Source organism: Spinacia oleracea, chromosome 5 (assembly GCF_020520425.1).
Source record: "Spinacia oleracea cultivar Varoflay chromosome 5, BTI_SOV_V1, whole genome shotgun sequence".
In the NCBI taxonomy this organism is placed as follows: domain Eukaryota; kingdom Viridiplantae; phylum Streptophyta; class Magnoliopsida; order Caryophyllales; family Amaranthaceae; genus Spinacia; species Spinacia oleracea.
In genome coordinates, this window is record NC_079491.1 from 51,162,682 (window position 1) to 51,182,431 (window position 19,750).

Sequence of the window (19,750 nt, forward strand, 5' to 3'; positions counted from 1 at the left end):
GATATCTGAAGTTTCCTAGGCCTAGCTGACTATTATAGGGAGTTTGTGAAAGATTTTCGAACAAAGAAAAACCAATGACCAACTTGTTGAAAAAGGAATCGAAATTCAAGTGGAGTGAGAAATGTGAAGAAGCTTTCCAGATTTTAAAGGAATGTTTGACCTCCGCACCTATCGTCACGACAATTGAAACCTTATGAAATCAATTACCCTACCCTTGATCTAGAGTTAGTTGTTATTGTGTTCACTTTGAATGATTTGGAGACATTATCTTTATGAGGCAACATTTGAGATCCTCACCATAAAAGTCTGAAGCTTTGGCAAAAAGGTCTAGTGAATCTTGGGGGCGACATTGAAAATGAGTACTGCTTTCCACCTGCGATCGATGGACAAACTGAGATTACTAACGGAAAATATGTTGAGAGCCTGTGTTATTGACTTTAAGGGTAATTGGGAAGACCATCTAGATTCGATGGAATTTCTTGCAACAATAGTTACTATGTGAGCTTTAAGATAACACCTATTGAGGCATTGTGTGGAAAGAAGTGTAGAAATCCCACTTGCTACGATTTTAGTGGAAATATAGCATTGGGGAAATGATTCGATAAATAGAAATATCCAAAGTTATTCCCTGAGATGAGTTACGAGGGCGTAACTCGTTTTCTTTAAGGGGGTAGAATGCGATAGAAATTCGCGCTTTTTACCTATTTTTATGATATTTTTATGCATTTTTATGCTTATTTTAGCAAATTATGCACGTTGATGCAAGTAATTAGATTCTCTGCATAAGAAAAGCGTGTTGATGAGTAACACAAACAACTTTAAGTTGGCAAAAGAGTGCATAAGAGTGGCACACGTACTTCTTTAGTATGAATAAGTTGAAAACTTTTGAAAAAGGTGTGAATTTCCGTGTCAAGTTTCGGGACGAAACTTCTTTTAAGAGGGGTAGATTGTAATCCCCCGTAAATTTATAAATTTTATTAATATATTTTAACGTATAGTTATTTATACTTTAAATAGAATTTACGAATTTATGTAATAAATATATAATCGACGTTTATTTATTTTATTTAATTACATTTTAAGCATTTTAGCGGTTTATGAAATCAAAAATAATTTTAGAATTTTTATGTTGAAAATAATTGAATTACGAAAACACGTTCGATCGAATTTGGAAAACAATTCTAACCTTTTTGGATTCAAACAACCTAAATCCTACTCCTAGCCCAATTAGGTAAAGCCCAAACCAATAAACCCATAACCCTTTTCTCCTATTCAACTTCACGTGAAACAAAACAAAACAAAAAACTCCAACTCTCAAACCCTTCCTCCCCTTTCACGTAAAAAAGAAACCCAGCCTCCCTCTCATGGTTTCTTTCGCACGCCACCACCACCTTCGGGAACAACCACCTTGTTGCCACCACTTCTGTTGCCGCGCCGCCCAGCCGCCGGCCACCAATCTCTCCCCTCTCCTTCGCGAGCACCAACGTCCTTCCTTCTCCCTCTCTCGCGTTGCTGCAGACGTTGCTTCTTCCCTCTCTCACGTCGCTGCAGACGCGCCAGCCAGGCACCACGACGGACCACCGTCGCCTATCACCTTTGTTGGGTAACTCCTCCTCCCTTCTCTTCTCCTTCGTCCCTCCTTTACCTTTTCGTTTTATTTGCCCCTCCTCACTCTTGTTTCTGTTTGTTGCGGCAGCCACCGCCACCGCGCGCACCACCAGGCATGACCACCGCCCAGCCGCGTCACTCCTCGTCAACCATGCCGCCGTCGTGCCCCTGTCCGCCGACCAGCACACTCGCCCTCCTCTTTTTGGTTAATTCCTAAAACCTTAAATTAATTTATATTTTAATTATATTTTATTAATTTAAATTTATGTTTCTTGAATTAAATTATTAATCTTTATAGTTAAATTATAATTTTCAGATTTGATATTGATATTGTAAATTAATTAATTTTAGTTTTGGATGATTAATATGTAAGTTAAGGTTTTAAATTACTTTAGTGATTTAATTCGTGTTTGTTGAATATAAATTACAAGTTATTATGATTAAAGTATACTTTCATATTTTATATTATGTTTAAGTAACAAATTTAATTTCCAAATTTATTAATTTGGTTAAATAAGTATTTTAAACTATTAAAGCATGAATTTTTAAGGTTTTATTATGTTTAAAATCACAATAGAATGATTATACCTATTAAAGTTATTATTTTTATGATCTTAAGGATGTTGAATATATTTTGAGCAAGTTTTGAACTATTTTATATTGCTGGAAATTTAAAAAGGAACGTTTGTTGGAGTTTATGGTAATTAGGGATCGTTAGGGAATTAATCACTATTTTAGGAAGTTAATTAATTAAGTTTCGATATTGGGGAATGTTCTAAATATGTTTAGGATGTGTTTAGAGTATGTTAGTGTTGCTGTAAATTATTAGGAATTGATTTGGGTACGTTTCTTGATTATTTTAGGCGGAGAATTCTCTTTAGGCGACTTTCGAAAGTGTTAAAGTGGCCTATCAGTTTGTTTACACAAGGTACGTACATACCTGTGTGCTTGGAATGTGTGCTAATTGATGAAACCATGTTGAATCTTGTTGTTGAACTTGGTTATGTTGATATTATTGTTGAACTTGGTGATGTTGATATTATGGACGAACTGGGTTATATTGAATGTGCATGTTTAATACTGTTGGACAAACTTATTGAACTTATTTTGCACTATAAGAACAGTAACATGTTAGTATGGATGTTTGATACAAACATGTTGGTTGGGAACACTAGATTATTCTATATGATTGGGTTGGATCAATTGGTTGTTGTTCCCTTTCTATCTTTTCACTACTTTATAAGGGCGGAGGACCTTGTTTAGTAAGTTGAAACTTTATGCCCATATACAGGGTTGCTCATGGTTAAAGGAAAGGTTGGTTAAGTTGGAATGAGTCTTGATTGATGCTTTTATGATCACTTACTTAATTCCAAGATAAAAACAGTTGTGAACAAATGTGAATTGTCTGTCTTATGTAATGGTTGAGTCATAACGGAATCTCAATTTGTAAATCATGTAAAGTGAAACTGAATAGCAATAGCTTTAGACTGTGCACGTCTGAAGTGACGGACAAACAGGAGTTGGGGTTCATGGTGGTAGCCCATGGCCTTTAATTCGGACCGGATTGATCACCGTGTCCTATTTTTATTTAAACGTTCCTCGATATCGCAGGTCACTGAGGTTACGGAGTCGCGCCCGTACCTCGTCTTCCTTAGTGAAGACTTCTGGATGGTCAACTCGGTCCATTGTCTATTTCAACTAGAATAATATTATTGCTAAAAGTCTAGCCTAGTCTAGTCTGGTCAAGTATGGTCGTCAAACTATCATGTTTTGTCTGCCCTTGTTTGTGTTCATTAGTATCATGTTAGGGTTGTTCGTTTAATAGAATCATGTTAGGATTATTATTGATTTAGTATGTAGTACTCAGCTTTGCTGATTACGTGCTTTTGCTTGTGCATGTTGATCATGGCTATGCCTTATTGATCCTGTGATGACCCAATCTTTGGTGAGCAGTCTCTAAGGATCAATAAGCATTGTCCATCTGCAGGTTTGAAGATGTTGCATCATTGGGATCGGGAATAGAGAGCTTGTATTTAGTTTTGATTTACTAAGTTGACTTGGGTTTGCTTAATTGGACTTTAAACTTGTCATACTATTTATATTTCCTTATTTTCGTTGGTTGATTTTTGGGACTAAACCTGTAATCGATTATTTATAAACCTAAAGTTAGTTTTATGTTTTCCGCTGCAAAATTCTGAATAAGCCGTTACGTTTTCACACGGGCGATAATGCCTTGATAATTCTCCACGTTTATATTAAAAGGTTATTTTAGAAAATTGAGAATTGTCGGGGTGTTACAGTTGAAGTGGAAGAGTGTTTCGAGGTTTCTATGTGATCCAGGCATGCACCAGAGATTGAAAGGAAAATTCTATTATACGGCAATTACACCTGCCTATAATATGGTATTGCACCTGCCCTATAATATGGTATGGAATGTTGGGTTGTGAAACAATGCCACGTTCATAAGATGAATGTGGCGGAGATGCGTATGTTGTGGTGGATGTGAGGTCATACAAGAAAGGATCAATTAATGAATGAGGTGATTGGGAAGAAAGTGGGATTACAACAATCAAGAACAAGATGAGGGAGAATCGACTAAGGTGGTTTGGACATGTAAGACGGGCCAAATAATGCGTCGTTAGAAGGATTGAAGTTTGGCAAACAGATGGAATTGTGAGGGATAGGGGAAAATAAAAACACACACGGAAGAGGGTGATTGAGAGTATATGAGTCCATTGAGGATTGAGGAAAAGATGGCATTAGATAGGCAGAATGGAGGGAGAAAATACATATGGACGACTCAACATGACTTTTTGTCCACCTCTTGCTCTTTTTTCTACTTTCTTTGCAAACTTATCTCATTTTCCTATTTTTATTTTATTAATTTTCAAAACATTTTTTGCCTCTTCTTTAAACCGTCTTATCTTGTTTTCGTGTTACCTGTTTTTCGTGCCTCGTGCTTACTCTCTTTGACATAACCTATTACTTCTCTTACTTAACGTTCCAATGTTCCATAGACGGTTTCTTATGACGGTTCATGTTAGCCGACCTCAATCATTTTACCTTAGGCATGACAGTACCCAACATCCTAACCGACTAACCATATTAAATTGGTTTAAATTAAGATTTTGATGCTTTTTCAACCTTTTGCAACAACGGCTTAAGGTTTTGCTATAAAGAAAATTGCAACAAAAAAGAAGAAAACTACAGAAAGGGAGAACTAACCTTCGATTATCAAGGTAAAAAAGGAAAGGGTTGCACATTATTGTACACTTGACACAATCATTTAGGAGAAACGAAGTACGTCATCAGTGAGAGTCAAAGATAACTACTTTATCTTAAAGTTATGTCTCGGCTGACAATACTGATAACATATAGCAAATTTGGAGACCAAAAGGCTTAGGCATTGTTTGGCCAAACTTCTAGAAAACAACTTATGTTTCCTAAAAGTAATTCTGAAACATTTTTGAAAAATAGAGGTGTTTGGCAACAAAATTTTAAAAGCATTTCTAAGAAATAGAAACAATTTACCTTGTTTATCCAATTGTTTATTAATAAATAATTTCATATTCAAAATACATTGTTTACATAATTTGTTTCGTTTATAATGAAGAAAGAACAAAAATATTTTTTATAGAACCCACTCATGTTTTCATACGTAATTTTTTATTATTAAACTTTGAGTCTGTGAAAGGAACAAAAATAACCCAAATACATTTTCTATTTCATTATTTTTTTGAGGAAAGAAGTTCATGAAAACAAGAAAAGTGTTTAGATTAGTTTCCCCCACAAATCACTAAAAAGAAAGGAAAAAAAATGAGGATTACAATGCAAATAATGTAATAGATCATATAAAAAAGACAAAATAAACAAAACTTATAACTTTTTCCCTTAGAATTTGCATCAGCGGGGGAGCTCCCATCTTCCAACTTGGAGATCTGTAAATTTGGAGGTCGAGCTCCCTTACCATCTTCCCAAATTGGTGTCCCTACTATTATCATGAGGGACATCTTGATTGGAGGGAGAAGAACGGCGAGATGAAATCGGTGTCCTAGGTTGAAGGGAGAAGAAAGGCGAGATGAAGCGTTGGCCATGAAAGGCGTGAATTATCAGGTGATGAAAAGGACATAGAAAATGAGAGTGGAAAGGAGAGAGAAGAAGAAGAAAAATGGAAGTTTAGATGGGACATTGAAGACATATTTCTAAAAACGAGGGGTATTATGGACAGAAAAAAGTTTCATTAAATGGGTAAAAAGGCTCCCCGAGAAACAATTGTAGAAGCTCCAATTTGGTGTTTCTCCTTCTCTTCTTTATTGGAAACGCATTTGGGATTCTAAGGAAAGTGTTTCCCATTCTTGGAAACCCCTTGTTTGGCCTAAGAAGTGTTTCTAAATTTGAGAAACACTTCCAAGAGCTGGCCAAACAGGGTCTTAATTTAGTTCAACAATAAAATAAGCTCCATGCAACAAACGTAGTTAAACAAAAACAAGTTCTCACTTCTAAGCATTAAAATGAAGAGTATACCTCAAATGGCGCAAGACCAGCCTGCCCATCCAAATTAAGCACCGAAACACCCATGATTAACCTGAACAAAGGTTCAGCTGCAGAGTAACCAGCCAACAAAGCCAGAAAGTAGTTGTAATATTTGGACCTCAAACAAAACTTCTCAGCTTTGAAATTCTTGTTGGTTATCCATATTCGATATATACACAGCCCCATCATAACTAAATGTGATACGCAAATCACAATAGTGTCTGTGGTACAGGGTGTAAAAGCTCCCAGAGCATTTTGCACCGCTGTTGCCCATACACCATTCGCCACTGGCTGGCAATACCAATCCAACGGCTTGAAAGCCATCACTACTCGCCCTTCTTCCCTCAGTACACCTATATCAATATTGTAAACCTGTCTACTTTGCTTCAACCTCAGATGAACCTACCCCTACAACAGCTGCATCAAAACAAACCCCAATTTAGTAAAATCAGTTTGTTTACTTAACCAAAAAGACTATTACACTGAAACACAACATTTTATGGACAGGATTACAACAGCCCCAATGGGGATATTCTTCTCCAATTTGAGTTCTGCTCGTCGTTTATCACCATACAATCCAAGGGAAAGTAACAAAAGTTGGCATACAGACTAACATGAAAGAAAATGAAAAGCACAGAAAATCATTCTACTAAAAACACCCATTTCAATACTAAACAAATTCAGCGAAATCAATCAACCAAACAAGCTCGAATTTGAAGCCTTACACATTTGAGCTCAGTCAACACTTAACAGACATACAATAGTAACAAACATAATTTCCTTCACCAAAAATCATTTCCTTCAAACTTTCTCAAAATCCAAACACCAAAAAAGACCCATAAACGAATAAAATTGGGGAAATAAGTTAAAAAATCCCAAAAAACTAATGAGAATTTAATCAAAATGAGTATAATAACAATTAAAAATACATGAAAAAACTAAGAAATCATTGATAATAGATGAACATACCACGTTGACCACAGAATTAGCTGAAAACAGATAATAAAGATCGGAAATTCGGCATTAATCAACCAATAAAGTCCCAGAATAATCACAGCTTTATCAAGTAATTAAATGTTGGATAGCATACGAAGAATAATTGTAAGATTCGGAGCAAAGCACATTTTAAGAGAGAGAGAGAGAGGGGAAGATTGACCTTTTTATTTGGCCTTTTCCTTGTGAGGCAAAGCTCAAAGATCTGTAAGCTTTTCTTGCCTCGTGGAGCCTCTCGTGGGGAGGCTTTGGCTTTGCAGGTACGGAGTATATGCCTATGATTAATTTACTTTATTAAATTAAAACAATAAAAAAAAAATTAAAAAAAAGGCGAGCGAGAAAGGGCCAATCAAATATTGTGTACCTACTAGAGTGTGGGACTTGTGGTCTTGTGGAGAGTTGGAGACTGGAGAGTAACTATAATTATTTGAGTGGGCTGAAATAAATTGATCCATGATTTGTTGGAGATGCCTACATCACCGCTTACGATATCATTTTATTGAAAAAATCTTCAATGACCATGGAAGTACTATTAATGCTCATCATCCACCCTCCATTACTCCACCTAATCACCCAGTATATATTTCAACATACTCCCTCCATTCTTAAATGTTCTTTCCGTTTCTATTTTGGACATTTCTATATATTATTCCCGTTTTTATTTTTTGGACATGGCTTTTTACCATAAATTTCCCCACCATCTCTTATTTAATTCATTCACATTTTCCTATTCACCCATTCAACCCCACTTTTATGATTTTTTATTCAAAAGGTCTTGCGCGCACAAGGTGTACAATAAATTTATTGTACACCAAGATAACTTTTACCCATTTTTTCGTAACTTTAACCTAGTTTTAATTAACTTTTATATTAGTAAAAAAGAAAGTTGATAGAAATGATTAAATGATTAATTTTATACATTATAAGTGATTTTGAAGAAATAAGTTTTATTAAAATGAAAAAATTAATCACTTAAAATAGATAACTTTTACATATATAAACTTAACTTTTAAGCATTTTGAGTTAACTTTTACTTCGGTGTACAATATTTATTGTACACCCATTGTAAATAAGAATTTGTGCTTTTTATTACTTTATTAAAAATATCTTCTCTCTCCTTCATTTCTTTATTACTTTCCTTTACTACTTTATTACTTTCTCTTAGAGTATGGCCAGCAATAGGTTGTTCCCAAATTTTTGGCTGCATACCTATGCATGCAGAGCTGGGTGCATATGAGGTTTTTTAGACATCGTGAAACAGCTAAAATTGAACACGATGATAAAAAAAATGAACATGAAAAAATATCCTTCTTCATACTTGTCTTTTGAGAAATAATAATTTAGACTAATTAAGTAATATTAATTAATATATTAGAAACTCTAGTAAGTGCACACAAGTTTAATCACTACGCTACATTTCGGTAGAAAATTATCATTCGGAAAATAAACAATAAAAAGTAAGAACATTGATGAATCTTTTCTTCTTCTATGTTCTTCGTTCCTCTATGTTTCGTTCTCTCTCCATCTGCAACTTTTCTCCATCTTAAAATGTCTTATTTGCCCTTCCTCGTCGATAAATTTTCTACCACCAATTGCAAACGGATTGAGTTCACCAACTTCTCCTCCACTTCTTCTTCCACTCTGTCTTTTTTCCTCCTTGTTAAATTCTGAAAATTGAACATATAACCTTTTTTTAATTAAAAACTAGTGTGTGGCCCGGGCGATGCCCCGGTTGCTACATTCAATACTTAAGATTTTAGATTTTTCTTGAGCTCAATATTTGACCAAAATACATGTATTTCATAAAGTGAAAATATCCATGAGGTTCGTTAATTACAAAGACACACTACGTCATTTATCATGCTAAGTAATTTTTCAATGTTTTTCATGTTTTAATGCTATAATTGTCATTACTTTTTTTAAAATAGTCCAAAGAAAATAAAATGTCATGTAAAAATTTAGTTGTGTTAAGACTTATGTTAACATTTATTTATAAATTAATGTGAATAAATAAACCACAATTGGTGGTTGGTTAAGATGGTAATGAAACTTATCTTCTACACATGAGGTCTTGTGTTCGAATCTCATTGCATTAGTTTTGGTTGTCTATGACATGCCATAACACTTGGTGAGTGGATGATGTGGCGTAAAAGGGAGAGTACTATGTGGCACATATACATTTTTCACAACGCCTTTTAATATATTATATAGATGAACTTGACGGGATCTCAAACATAGTATGAACATTAAATTTCTAAAGCTGCACATTGTGTTTTAAAAATTGAACATAACTAAGAATAATAGTTGATTTTTTTTAGAAACTAAAAAAAAAAAAACCTATTACTGATTTAAACACATTTTCTCCAGAATCGAGTATTAAATATTTTAACAGTAATTCAAATTTACAAACCCAAAAATCAAACATATATATATATATATATATATATATATATATATATATATATATATATATATATATATATATATATATATATATATATATATATATATATATATATATATATATATATATATATATATATATATATATATATATATATATATATATATATATATATATACTTATTTATGAACATGAGACTTAAGAAACTGAACATCACACAAATTTATTGAACATATATTAATTTTGTAAGTTGAATTTAGTTGAACATGATTCTGTATAAGTTGAACATAAGACTTGAGAAACTGAATATCACACAAAAGTGTTCTTATTTATGAACGTATCATAGTTTAATAAGTTGAATTTAGTTGAACGTGATTCTTTATAAGTTCAACATGAGACTTGAGAAACTGAACATCACACAAAAGTGTTCTTATTTATGAACATCATATTTTAGAAGTTGAACATTGTTCTGTATAAGTTGAACATAAGACTTGAGAAACTGGACATCACACAAAATTTTTCTTATTTATGAAATTATTATAGTTTAATAAGTTGAATTTAGTTGAACCATAATTGTTTATAATTTGAACATGAGACTTGAGAAACTGAACATCACACAAAAGTGTTCTTATTTCTGAACATCGTCTTTTATAAATTGAACATCATGTTTTATAAGTTGAACATGATAAATTATAAACTGAACATGACAATATTTAGGCAGCGTCACTTTTGATAGAATAATGAAATTTTCTTATGACTGTTGCTGCTTGCATTTTAGTTGAACATGATTCTGTACATAATTCTTTATAAATTGAACATGAGACTTGGGAAACTGAACATCACACAAAAATGATCTTATTTATGAACATATCATACTTTAATAAGTTGATTTAGTTGGACAAGATTCTTTATAATTTGAACATGAGACTTTAGAAACTGAACATCACACAAAAGTGTTATTATTTGTGAACATCATCTTTTATAAATTGAACATCATATTTTATAAGTGGAACATGATGAATTATAAACTGAACATGACAATATTTAGATGATGACTCTTCTTATGTGGTCCTCATTCTTAATATTATCCAAATATATCTTTATCAATTATTTTATTATTCATTTAATTAAATGGCTAAGATTTCATGCTCTACAGGTCATCATACCACATGAAATCGTTCCTTGGTTTTGATTTTTGATGTTTCTGAGCTTCGTGTCTTTACGGACATTTACACACAGTCATTCTTTGCGCTACACATTTCTCTGTTTCTTTTTTTCACATCTTTTAATTTTTAAGTTGAATAATGATTGCAATTAAAGTAAATTTGCAAATAAATTAAATAAATCAATCAATAGGGTGAAGGAGCAGAGAATACTTGACCAAAGATCTCTTCCGCGAGCTTGAAATTGTTATGCTCATCCCTGGCAACCATATAGTTTACCTGCTTTGACTCCTCATTAACCTCCGACATCCTCCTACCAATAAACCGCTTCACGGAAAATGAACCTTCGAAACCCTAACAGAAATGTAGATCTGGACATACAGCTAAGCGATCAAAACTCCGACGGAAGCATCGTCATCCTAAGCAAAACAATTTTAAAAACCACAAATTAATTAGCAAAAACTCAAAAATAGCAATTGCAGCTTCGAGAAGGAAATGAGAGAGAAAGAGAGAGATAAGGATGAGGAGGAGTTGCGACTGCGGCCATGGTGAAGGAGGCGAGAAGGACAAGGAGAGGACGAAGAAGCAGCGGTGGTGGTGGTGTCGGTGATTCTCCATGGCTGCCAAAAATTGAGAGAGAAAATGGGGTTTGATGAGAGAGAAAATGGCGAGAGATTAGAGGAGAGAGAAAAATGGATATATGCTGAATTCGTTGGTGATATTAGATGAAAAAACGTTGTCGTTTCACTGCGTATACACAGATAGATAGGTGCATACCTATCTATATATTAATTACTAATAGGTTGTTGCGTGGCGTGAAGGTTAAAAAGCAAAAAAATATTGTAAAAAATAAAGAGACAAAGGAAATAGAGAGAGATGGTATGGTGACACGGTCGTCCCCACGACCCAAAATATTTCATGGCATTGATTCTCTGCTTGCCATGTGTAATGTTCATTTGGAGGAAAAAACCAAAATATCTGACAACACTTTATTACTTGTTTGATTTTTTTGTAAGTAAGGTGTTATCAACAAAAACAAACGGTGATTATTGGATTGCACTACTACAAAAGTTGGAATAAGAAACGCTGAATAGAGAATGGTTAAGTTTGCTAAGCATTTTCTAGAAGTATAGAGTACGCATTTCTCTTATAACGGTTGTGTGAAAAATAGAATAGACAACAGTTACCTTACCTAACCGCCTTGTATTCTTTATCATAATAAAAAGAATTAATTAAATTATAAAAATTTAATAAAATATAAAGCAGTGTGAATGGAAACCGTCTTCTATGTAAAAAAAATATATAACATATAGAATACAATGATCTTTTTCAATCCTTTTGTTTCCCACAACTTCGTATACCCAGTCAAAATTTATGACAATACTCCTTTTACATTTAACCTTTTCTACTAATTAATTTTATAAAACATGCAATTACCCTAGTATCCCAATCCCAACCCCACTACTCCAAGACGCCTTAGTTATACGGTTATATACCTCTACTTCTCCGCCTTCAAAATACATAATCTCTATCTCTTTCATTTATTTATTCATAAGATCACCATTCAAATGGCGAAGTTGATCGAAGAAGAGGTAATGAGCGAAGTTCATATAGGATACCCCTTAATTTCTATGGCCTTTCTTATAGATCTCTCAGATTCAAGTGGATATTTTTAGATAGACGACGATGACGAATAAGTTTTTTGAATTAGCCGATGAAGCTGGCTAGAGACATCAACGATTGAAATCACAAAATGTCATCGACTTAATCAGGTATTTCACTTCTTTTCACTCCAAAATCCCCAATTTCAATTTATTTTGATACGAATTTATTGATTCTAGGTGTTGTTGCAATTTTTTTTTATTGAAATTGGTATTCAAATAGTTATTTGAATTTTTCCAATTTTACGAATGCCATTTTCTTAATGATATGAGTATGATACTTCTACTAACTTTTAGTTTGATTTGGGTGATACTTGGTTATTTTGTTTGTTGGATTTTTAAGATATCAAAGATTTATTTTTTAAGTTTTATTTTTATAAATCAGTATATGGAATTTTTATATGGATTTGAAAGTTTTTATGGTGTTCTTATGAATTTAGTTATTCACCTTAGTTTGATTTCATTCATTAAATTTTATTGCTTCAATGACTTGTATACAAACATTTGAATTGAAACTAATTTAATCATTATGTTTATTTTGTTGTTGGAGATTTACAGGTGATGGTGTGAAGAAGAGAAGTTATCCATTAATCACTTTGTACTTTAATTCAATTGTTAAGTTCTATTGGACTAGGGAGGAAAACTACCTCATGCGTTTTAATATAGTAATTGTAGATTTGAGTTGTAATGCAAGATGTGTTTGGATTATTGAACTTTAGTTAGTTACAATTTTTTTTGGCAACTGAAATGTAAGGGTTTGGAATATTATTTATGAAATACAAATTTGAAGTACTTTGTACGTTTTAGTGGTGTGTATACGAGTATTCCTTTTTTTTTTTTACCATCGGCATATACGAGTATTCGTAAAAGTACAAGTACTATTAAAAAAATACTATTCTCACAAAATCGTATTTAGCGTATTTTATATTATTTTAAAAAAAAATACAAGGAATAGAGAATGGTTAGCTATGGTAATAGTTCTCTATGCCAAAGGAATATATAACTGTTAACTGTAGGTAACCGTTGTCTATTCCATCTATATTTTCTGATTTAAAGAAAGGAATAGAGGACGGTTATCTGAGACCACTATACTCTATAACTATGTATATAAAACGTCTTTTTAAACCGTTCTATATACTATAGAGATCGCTTAGCAGGAGAACGGTCCTCAGGCGTCCTCTAAAGCCTATTTCAACAGTTCTCTATTCCCTTTTTTGTAGTAGTGTTGGATCAATGGGATGAGATTTATCTAAATTATTAACGTTACAATTATTTCAAACGGTAATATTGAGTTACTTCTACAAAACCTTTTTTTTTTACCCAAATCTTCCAATCTATCTTATTATAATGTAATTTCGTTTTAAACTATATTTTCTTTGTTAACTTTTAATTAAATATTTATCTAATGTTGATTAGTGTTTATTTATAAGTCATAATTTAATTAATAATAAGGTTTAATGCATTTATTAATAATTATTTTAAGTTATAGAAGAGAGAGAATTGTAGTGGGGTAGGATAAAAGTAAGAGAGATAAAATGGTGACCAAAAAGAAAGTTTTTGCTGCCTAGAGGTTTCGAAGGAGTAACCTCTCTTCGACGCCATGGCCAGGCCTCGAAAGCATGCCAAGAACTCTGCGAAGAAGACGAAGAATAGTGACAATCAAGTTCAACCTAAACCTAACACTCGCGCACAATCTAAAGGTCCATCTACTGCAGCAATGGTGGAGAGCACCGCCATTGATTCCACTTCTGAAACTTCTGAAATTTCATACCCAGATGATGAAAATTTGATTGAGAACCAGATTCTTACCCCGAAATCTTCACTTAGAGAATTGCAGCATCGCTCCAATGTTCGTGATGATTTCAATGCCTGGATCAATGGACTAAGTCAAGGTAAAACCATAAATACCCATTTTTTAAATTCTGGCGGGAGACTTGTTGGAGGGGAAAACTCTGTGATTGAAACTAGTTTGAATGTGAATATGAATATTTTGCAATCTGTGCGAGATGTGAATGCAAATAATGTGAATAATGTTGCACCCCAACCTGCTTCCCCTGTTTTGATTGACGAAATGCCTGTTAAACTTGTGCAAATTGATTTTGAGGATATTGAAGATGAAATTGTGTACTGGAAATCTTCTATCATATGCTATGTGATTGGGGCTAACCCACCTCAACATGTGATGGAGGGATTTGCTCATAGAGTTTGGGGGAAAATGGGAGTTGACAAAGTTGCTTTGGTAGGGAAGGGCATTTTTCTGGTTAGGTTCACTACCATGGAAAATTGTTCTAAGGTACTCCAAGGGGGTACTCAGTTTTTTGATTCCAAACCTCTTATTTTGAAACCCTGGTCACCTGACATCAATTATGCCAAGGAGGATGTCAAAACCCTTCCAATATGGATTAAACTACCTGATTTGGATGTGAAGTATTGGGGTGACAAAAGCTTGTTTAAGATTGCTGGCCAAGTAGGTACCCCTATTAAGGTGGATCAAGCAACAATGCACAGAGACAAATTGATGTTTGCTAAAGTTCTGGTTGATGTGAAAATTGACCAACATTTCCCTGCTGTGATTCAATTTGTGAATGAAAAGGGAGTTATTGTGGATCAAAAGGTTACCTATGATTGGTTACCACATTCATGCACTAATTGCAAAGGAATTGGTCATAAAGCTGAGGTGTGTAAACAAGCAAAAAAGCAGCCTAAAACAAAGAAAATATGGGTGCAGAAGGTTGCACCACATAGCACTCAGAACAACACTATTTCAGTAGCTGGGGGTGCAGCTAAGGAGGGGGATGATGGTTTTGTTATGGCTACTGGGTTTAGCACTCAGAGGTGTAGGGAGTTGAGGCCAGTGCAGACTAGAAATAGCTATCAACTACTGGAGGAAGAAGAAGGGGAACTTTCAGGGGGTGGTACTGCAGTTGCCACTGTAGGGAGTCCATTGGCTCAGGGGGTGATCACCCCTGCAACTCATGGATAGAATTCTTTGCTGGAATGTAAGGGGGCTAAACAGGAAAAGCAAGCAACATGAGGTGAGGAGGTTCATTCTAACTCACCAAATTAAGCTGTTTAGTCTCCTTGAAACTAGGGTGAAATCTCCTAAACTTGGAGATCTTTACCTTAACCTTTGCCCTAGGTGGTGTTTCTCCACCAATTTATGTCATGCTCCAGGAGGAAGAATTATTCTGGGATGGGATCCTGATGTGTTTGAGGTTGATATTAGATATATGAGTGCTCAACTGATTAATTGCAGCATCACTCCTAAAGGAACAACTCTCAACTTTGTTGGTTCATTCATCTATGGTATGAATGTCAGAGCAGATAGAAGAGCTCTATGGGATCACTTAACCTCTCTTTCCTTTGGTATTACTCAACCTTGGGTCATTATGGGTGATTTTAATTCCGTAATGAACTTGGAAGATAGGATTGGTTCCACTGTCAGGTTTTCTGAAATTCAGGATATGAGAACATGTATGATGCAGTGTAATCTCAATGAGATTAAGACTGTTGGAAGGCATTTTACCTGGTCTAACAAGCAAGAAGGGACTCATAGGGTTTTCACCAGAATTGATAGAGTGTTGGCTAACACTCAATGGGAAGATCTCTTTCCTACAGAAGAAGCTGCTTTCCTCCCTGGAGGTGATTTTGATCACTGTCCCATGGTTCTCAGTTGCTACAGAGATCAAGCTCAAAAAAGGCCTTTTAGATTTCAGAATATGTGGGCTATAGCAGCAGACTTCTTACCAATAGTGCAGACTGGTTGGGATAGGAGTGTGAGGGGATGTCATATGTTTAGGGTGGTGCAAAGACTCAAGTGGATCAAGGGGGAGTTAAAGCTTCTCAACAGGAAAGGGTTCACTAACATTGAGGCCACTAACACTCAATGCCACCATGTTCTTCTCTTGGCTCAGAACTTACTTCACAGTGATACCACTAACCCCCAGTTAGCAACTACAAAAAAAGAAGCCAATGCTAAATATAGAGCTGTTCATGCTCAGTACCTCACTTTTCTTCAGCAGACTGCAAAAATCCACTGGCTTGAACTGGGTGATGAGAATTCCAGGTTGTTCCATATGAGTATTAAACATAGGAGAAAGCAAAACAGGATCAATTCCATTCAAAATGCTGATGGTGTGTGGGTTCAGTCAACTGATGGGGTCCAACATGCTTTCACCCAGTTTTACTCCTCTCTTTTTGGGGATAAAATGGATCATAGAACACCAGTTAAAGCTATTATAATTGATCAGGGGCCTAGATTGTCTATGGCTCACAAGAACACCTTGCAGTGCAGCTTTCTTGATGCAGATATTAAACATGTGTTAGACTCCATCCCTGTAACCAAAGCACCTGGGTTAGATGGCTTTAATAGTCAGTTTTTCAAGTCAGCTTGGCCTATTATCAAGGATGAGTTATGTCTTGCTATCAAATATTTCTTCACCACTGGGAAATTACTGAAAGAAATCAATGTTACCTCAATTTCTCTGGTGCCTAAGCTTCCTGTTCCTGCTTCAGTGGGTGATTTTAGGCCTATTGCATGTTGTTCTGTGTTGTACAAGTGTATCTCTAAGCTGATATGCTCTAAGCTTAAACTGGTCCTTCCTGACATAATTTCCCCCAATCAAGGTGCCTTTGTTGCTGGTAGATCCATTCTTCACAATGTTCTCTTATGCCAAGACATTATCAAATTGTACAATAGGGGTATGACTAAACCTGCTTGCTTTATGAAACTGGATTTGAGGAAGGCCTATGATACAGTAGAGTGGAATTTTATTGAGGAGATAATGGTTGAGTTGGGTTTTCCTGCTCACTTTATTCAGTTGGTTATGACTTGCTTATCTACCACTCAGTACTCTATTCTTATCAATGGGGTTCCTTCTCCCATTATTCACCCAAAGAGGGGGTTGAGGCAAGGTGATCCACTTTCCCCACTCTTGTTTACACTTTGCATGGAATACCTGTCTAGAACTATGAAGCTGATTGCTTCACATGAATCTTTCAAATTCCATACCAGATGCAGATCAATGTCTCTAAACCACCTATTTTTTGCGGATGATCTGTTATTGTTCTGCAATGGTGATACTACCTCTGTGAAACTCCTGCTTGAGGGCCTAAACTTATTTTCCACCACTACTGGGTTACAAGTTAACCCTGGTAAATCCTCCATTTACAGTTATGGGCTTGATCAACACACTAGGGAGGAAATTGCTTCCTTTTCTGGTTTTAACTTTGGTAAGCTTCCTTTAAAGTACCATGGAGTGCCCATCAGTACTGGAAAGATTAAGGCTGGTGACTGTGGTTTGTTAGTTGAAAAAATGGTGGCAAAAATTAAGGTGTGGAGCTCAAGACATTTTTCATTTGCAGGAAGAATGCAGCTCATTAATTCTGTCCTAATGAGTATTAGTGTGTATTGGGGGCAAATATTCCTTATTCCCCATTCAATCATCCAGAAAATTAAAGCAATCTGTAGAGCTTACCTTTGGCATGGAGTTTATGATGACAACAGACCAGGTAGTGTTAAGTGGGATAACTTGTGTTTGGACAAAGACATGGGGGACTTGGCTTCAGAAATCTGGCTTTATGGAATCAGGCAGCTGTGGGAAAGTTGGCTTGGGCTATAGAACAAAAGCAGGATAATTTGTGGGTAAAGTGGATGCATACAGTTTACATCAAAAATAAGAACTGGCTGCAGTTTCAGGCTCCTCAGGCAGCCAGTTGGGCTGTAAAATGCATTTGCAAAGCTAAGCAGGCATGTTGTGATACATTGGATTCTTCTTCTTGGCTTACTAAGAACAAATTCTCTATTAAGGAGGTGTACAATCTGCTCAAGAACCAAACAGGGAAGACTCAGTGGGCAAGATATGTTTGGAATAGGCTTCCAATTCCTAAACACAGGTTTACTCTATGGGTGTTGCTACTGGAGAGACTCAAAACCAGAGACAGATTATTCCAATATGGAGTGTGTGTTGATAACTTATGTCCCCTTTGTGGTATTTCTGTTGAGACTTGTGCACATTTGTTTTTTGACTGTGTGTACAGCAGAAAGCTTTTGGCTGATCTTATGGCTTGGCTAGGTCTCAGCACTCACATAACCTCTGTGATTTTGATCTTGCAGTGGATTAGAAGGAACTGCAAGTCAGTGTTCAAAAGGAAAGTCTTTTATGCTGCCATGGCTGGTGGTGTTTATCAAATTTGGAAAGCTAGGAACTCTGCAGTTTGGGATCTTTCTGTTCCTACTATTGTGAGCTTGCTGCACTCATTACAGTTTGATATTAAGCATAGAATCCTAAGTTTAAGTAGCAAAAAACTCAGTGATGCTGATAGAGAGTGGTTAGTGGCTTTGTAGCATTCTAGTTTGGTTTGATTCCTGTTTGGAATCTGTTGGTGTTGCTGAGTTGCCTTGGGGCTTGTCCCTTGGTTTCTCTTGCTTAGGTTGTAATACTGTTGTTTGAGCTTAATATATATTCCCTTGCTTGCTTGCCAAAAAAAAAATGGTGACCAAAATAAATTGGGCAACCATTGGGGATGTTTGGGCATTGTTGGTCATATGCTTTGGTCATGGTTGAGTTGGAAGAGTATAAATTACTTATTTATTTGATGACCCAAAAATTTGGGTCATCCATTGGCTATACTCTTACATTCAATCGTTACTCTTACACCCAATCATTACAAGATTCCATTTTCTTAATTCCTACACCATTTCCCAACCGGGAAGAACAAAAAGGAACAGAGGGAGTACTACTTATTCAATTTAACTAATTTCATAAATAATTTTCAAAATATTTCATAAATTGTTTAAATCGTTTCTGAAATTACTTAAATAATTTAGGAAACTAACTTTTAAAATCAAAATTAGAAAATAGTTGGGGTAAAAAGAAAGTTATATTGTTCATTTCCTTCTCGATCCCTTCTTCTTCCTTCCTCAACGGTGTTCGTTCTTTCTGGGAAAGGAATTCATCAATGGCGTTCGTTTCTTCATTCTCTTCTTCGTTCTCTTCATTAACTACAAGCAATGACCATCATATTCTTTATCCTTCTTAAACCTTTCCTCTTCCTCCTCCCCTGTTGTTATTTCTGGGAATGTAATACCTCGTATTTTTAAGTAATTATAAATATATATTTTTATATTTATAAAGTATTTGTTTATTATTTTGAGAATTTAAATCGGATTTAAATAGTTATTTAAATGTGTTTTATTGATTAAGAATATTTATTATTTTAATTAATTACGAAATAAATTTAAATTTCATTTAATTGGGTTTCAAAAGTAAAATGATTTTAAAGTAATCTAGCCCAATTCAATTCCAAGTTCAAGTCAAAATAAATTAAGCAAGCCCATCTTATGTTTAATGAAGCCCGAAAGAGAATCCTAAAAGCCTAGCCCATCT

General features: G+C 34.8%; 2 protein-coding genes and 1 long non-coding RNA gene across 6 annotated transcripts in view; 2 read left to right on the top strand and 1 right to left on the bottom strand.

The window, feature by feature from the left end:
* LOC110795858 (ABC transporter C family member 2) overlaps positions 1-7,516 on the bottom strand; it is a 55,147-nt gene extending 47,631 nt beyond the window's left edge. For 2 of the 4 annotated variants that reach the window (XM_022000884.2, XM_056830321.1), the window contains exons 1-2: positions 7,111-7,316; positions 6,133-6,558 (exon numbers count right to left, since the gene is read on the bottom strand). In XM_022000884.2, the coding sequence (XP_021856576.2) occupies positions 6,133-6,465 (333 nt within the window). In that variant the 5' untranslated portion in view covers positions 6,466-6,558; positions 7,111-7,316. Of the gene's footprint in view, positions 1-6,132; positions 6,559-7,110; positions 7,440-7,498 lie in introns of those variants that run through there. The other 2 variants (XM_022000883.2, XM_056830320.1) reach the window with 2 other exon arrangements.
* A 4,526-nt stretch (positions 7,517-12,042) lies between these two features.
* On the top strand, positions 12,043-13,154 carry LOC110795862 (uncharacterized). The gene is made up of 2 exons (XR_002535450.2): positions 12,043-12,473; positions 12,921-13,154. It is a non-coding gene; the product is annotated as an uncharacterized lncRNA (long non-coding RNA).
* A 4,861-nt stretch (positions 13,155-18,015) lies between these two features.
* On the top strand, positions 18,016-18,708 carry LOC110795860 (uncharacterized). Its single transcript, XM_022000887.2, has one exon. It carries the CDS (start codon positions 18,016-18,018, stop codon positions 18,706-18,708), a length of 693 nt encoding a protein of 230 aa, XP_021856579.2.
* The last annotated feature ends 1,042 nt before the right edge of the window (positions 18,709-19,750 follow it).

Bases quoted from the DNA above. Each gene is read 5' to 3' on its own strand.
- LOC110795860 (XM_022000887.2), top strand. From the start codon at position 18,016: ATGCATACAGTTTACATCAAAAATAAGAACTGGCTGCAGTTTCAGGCT.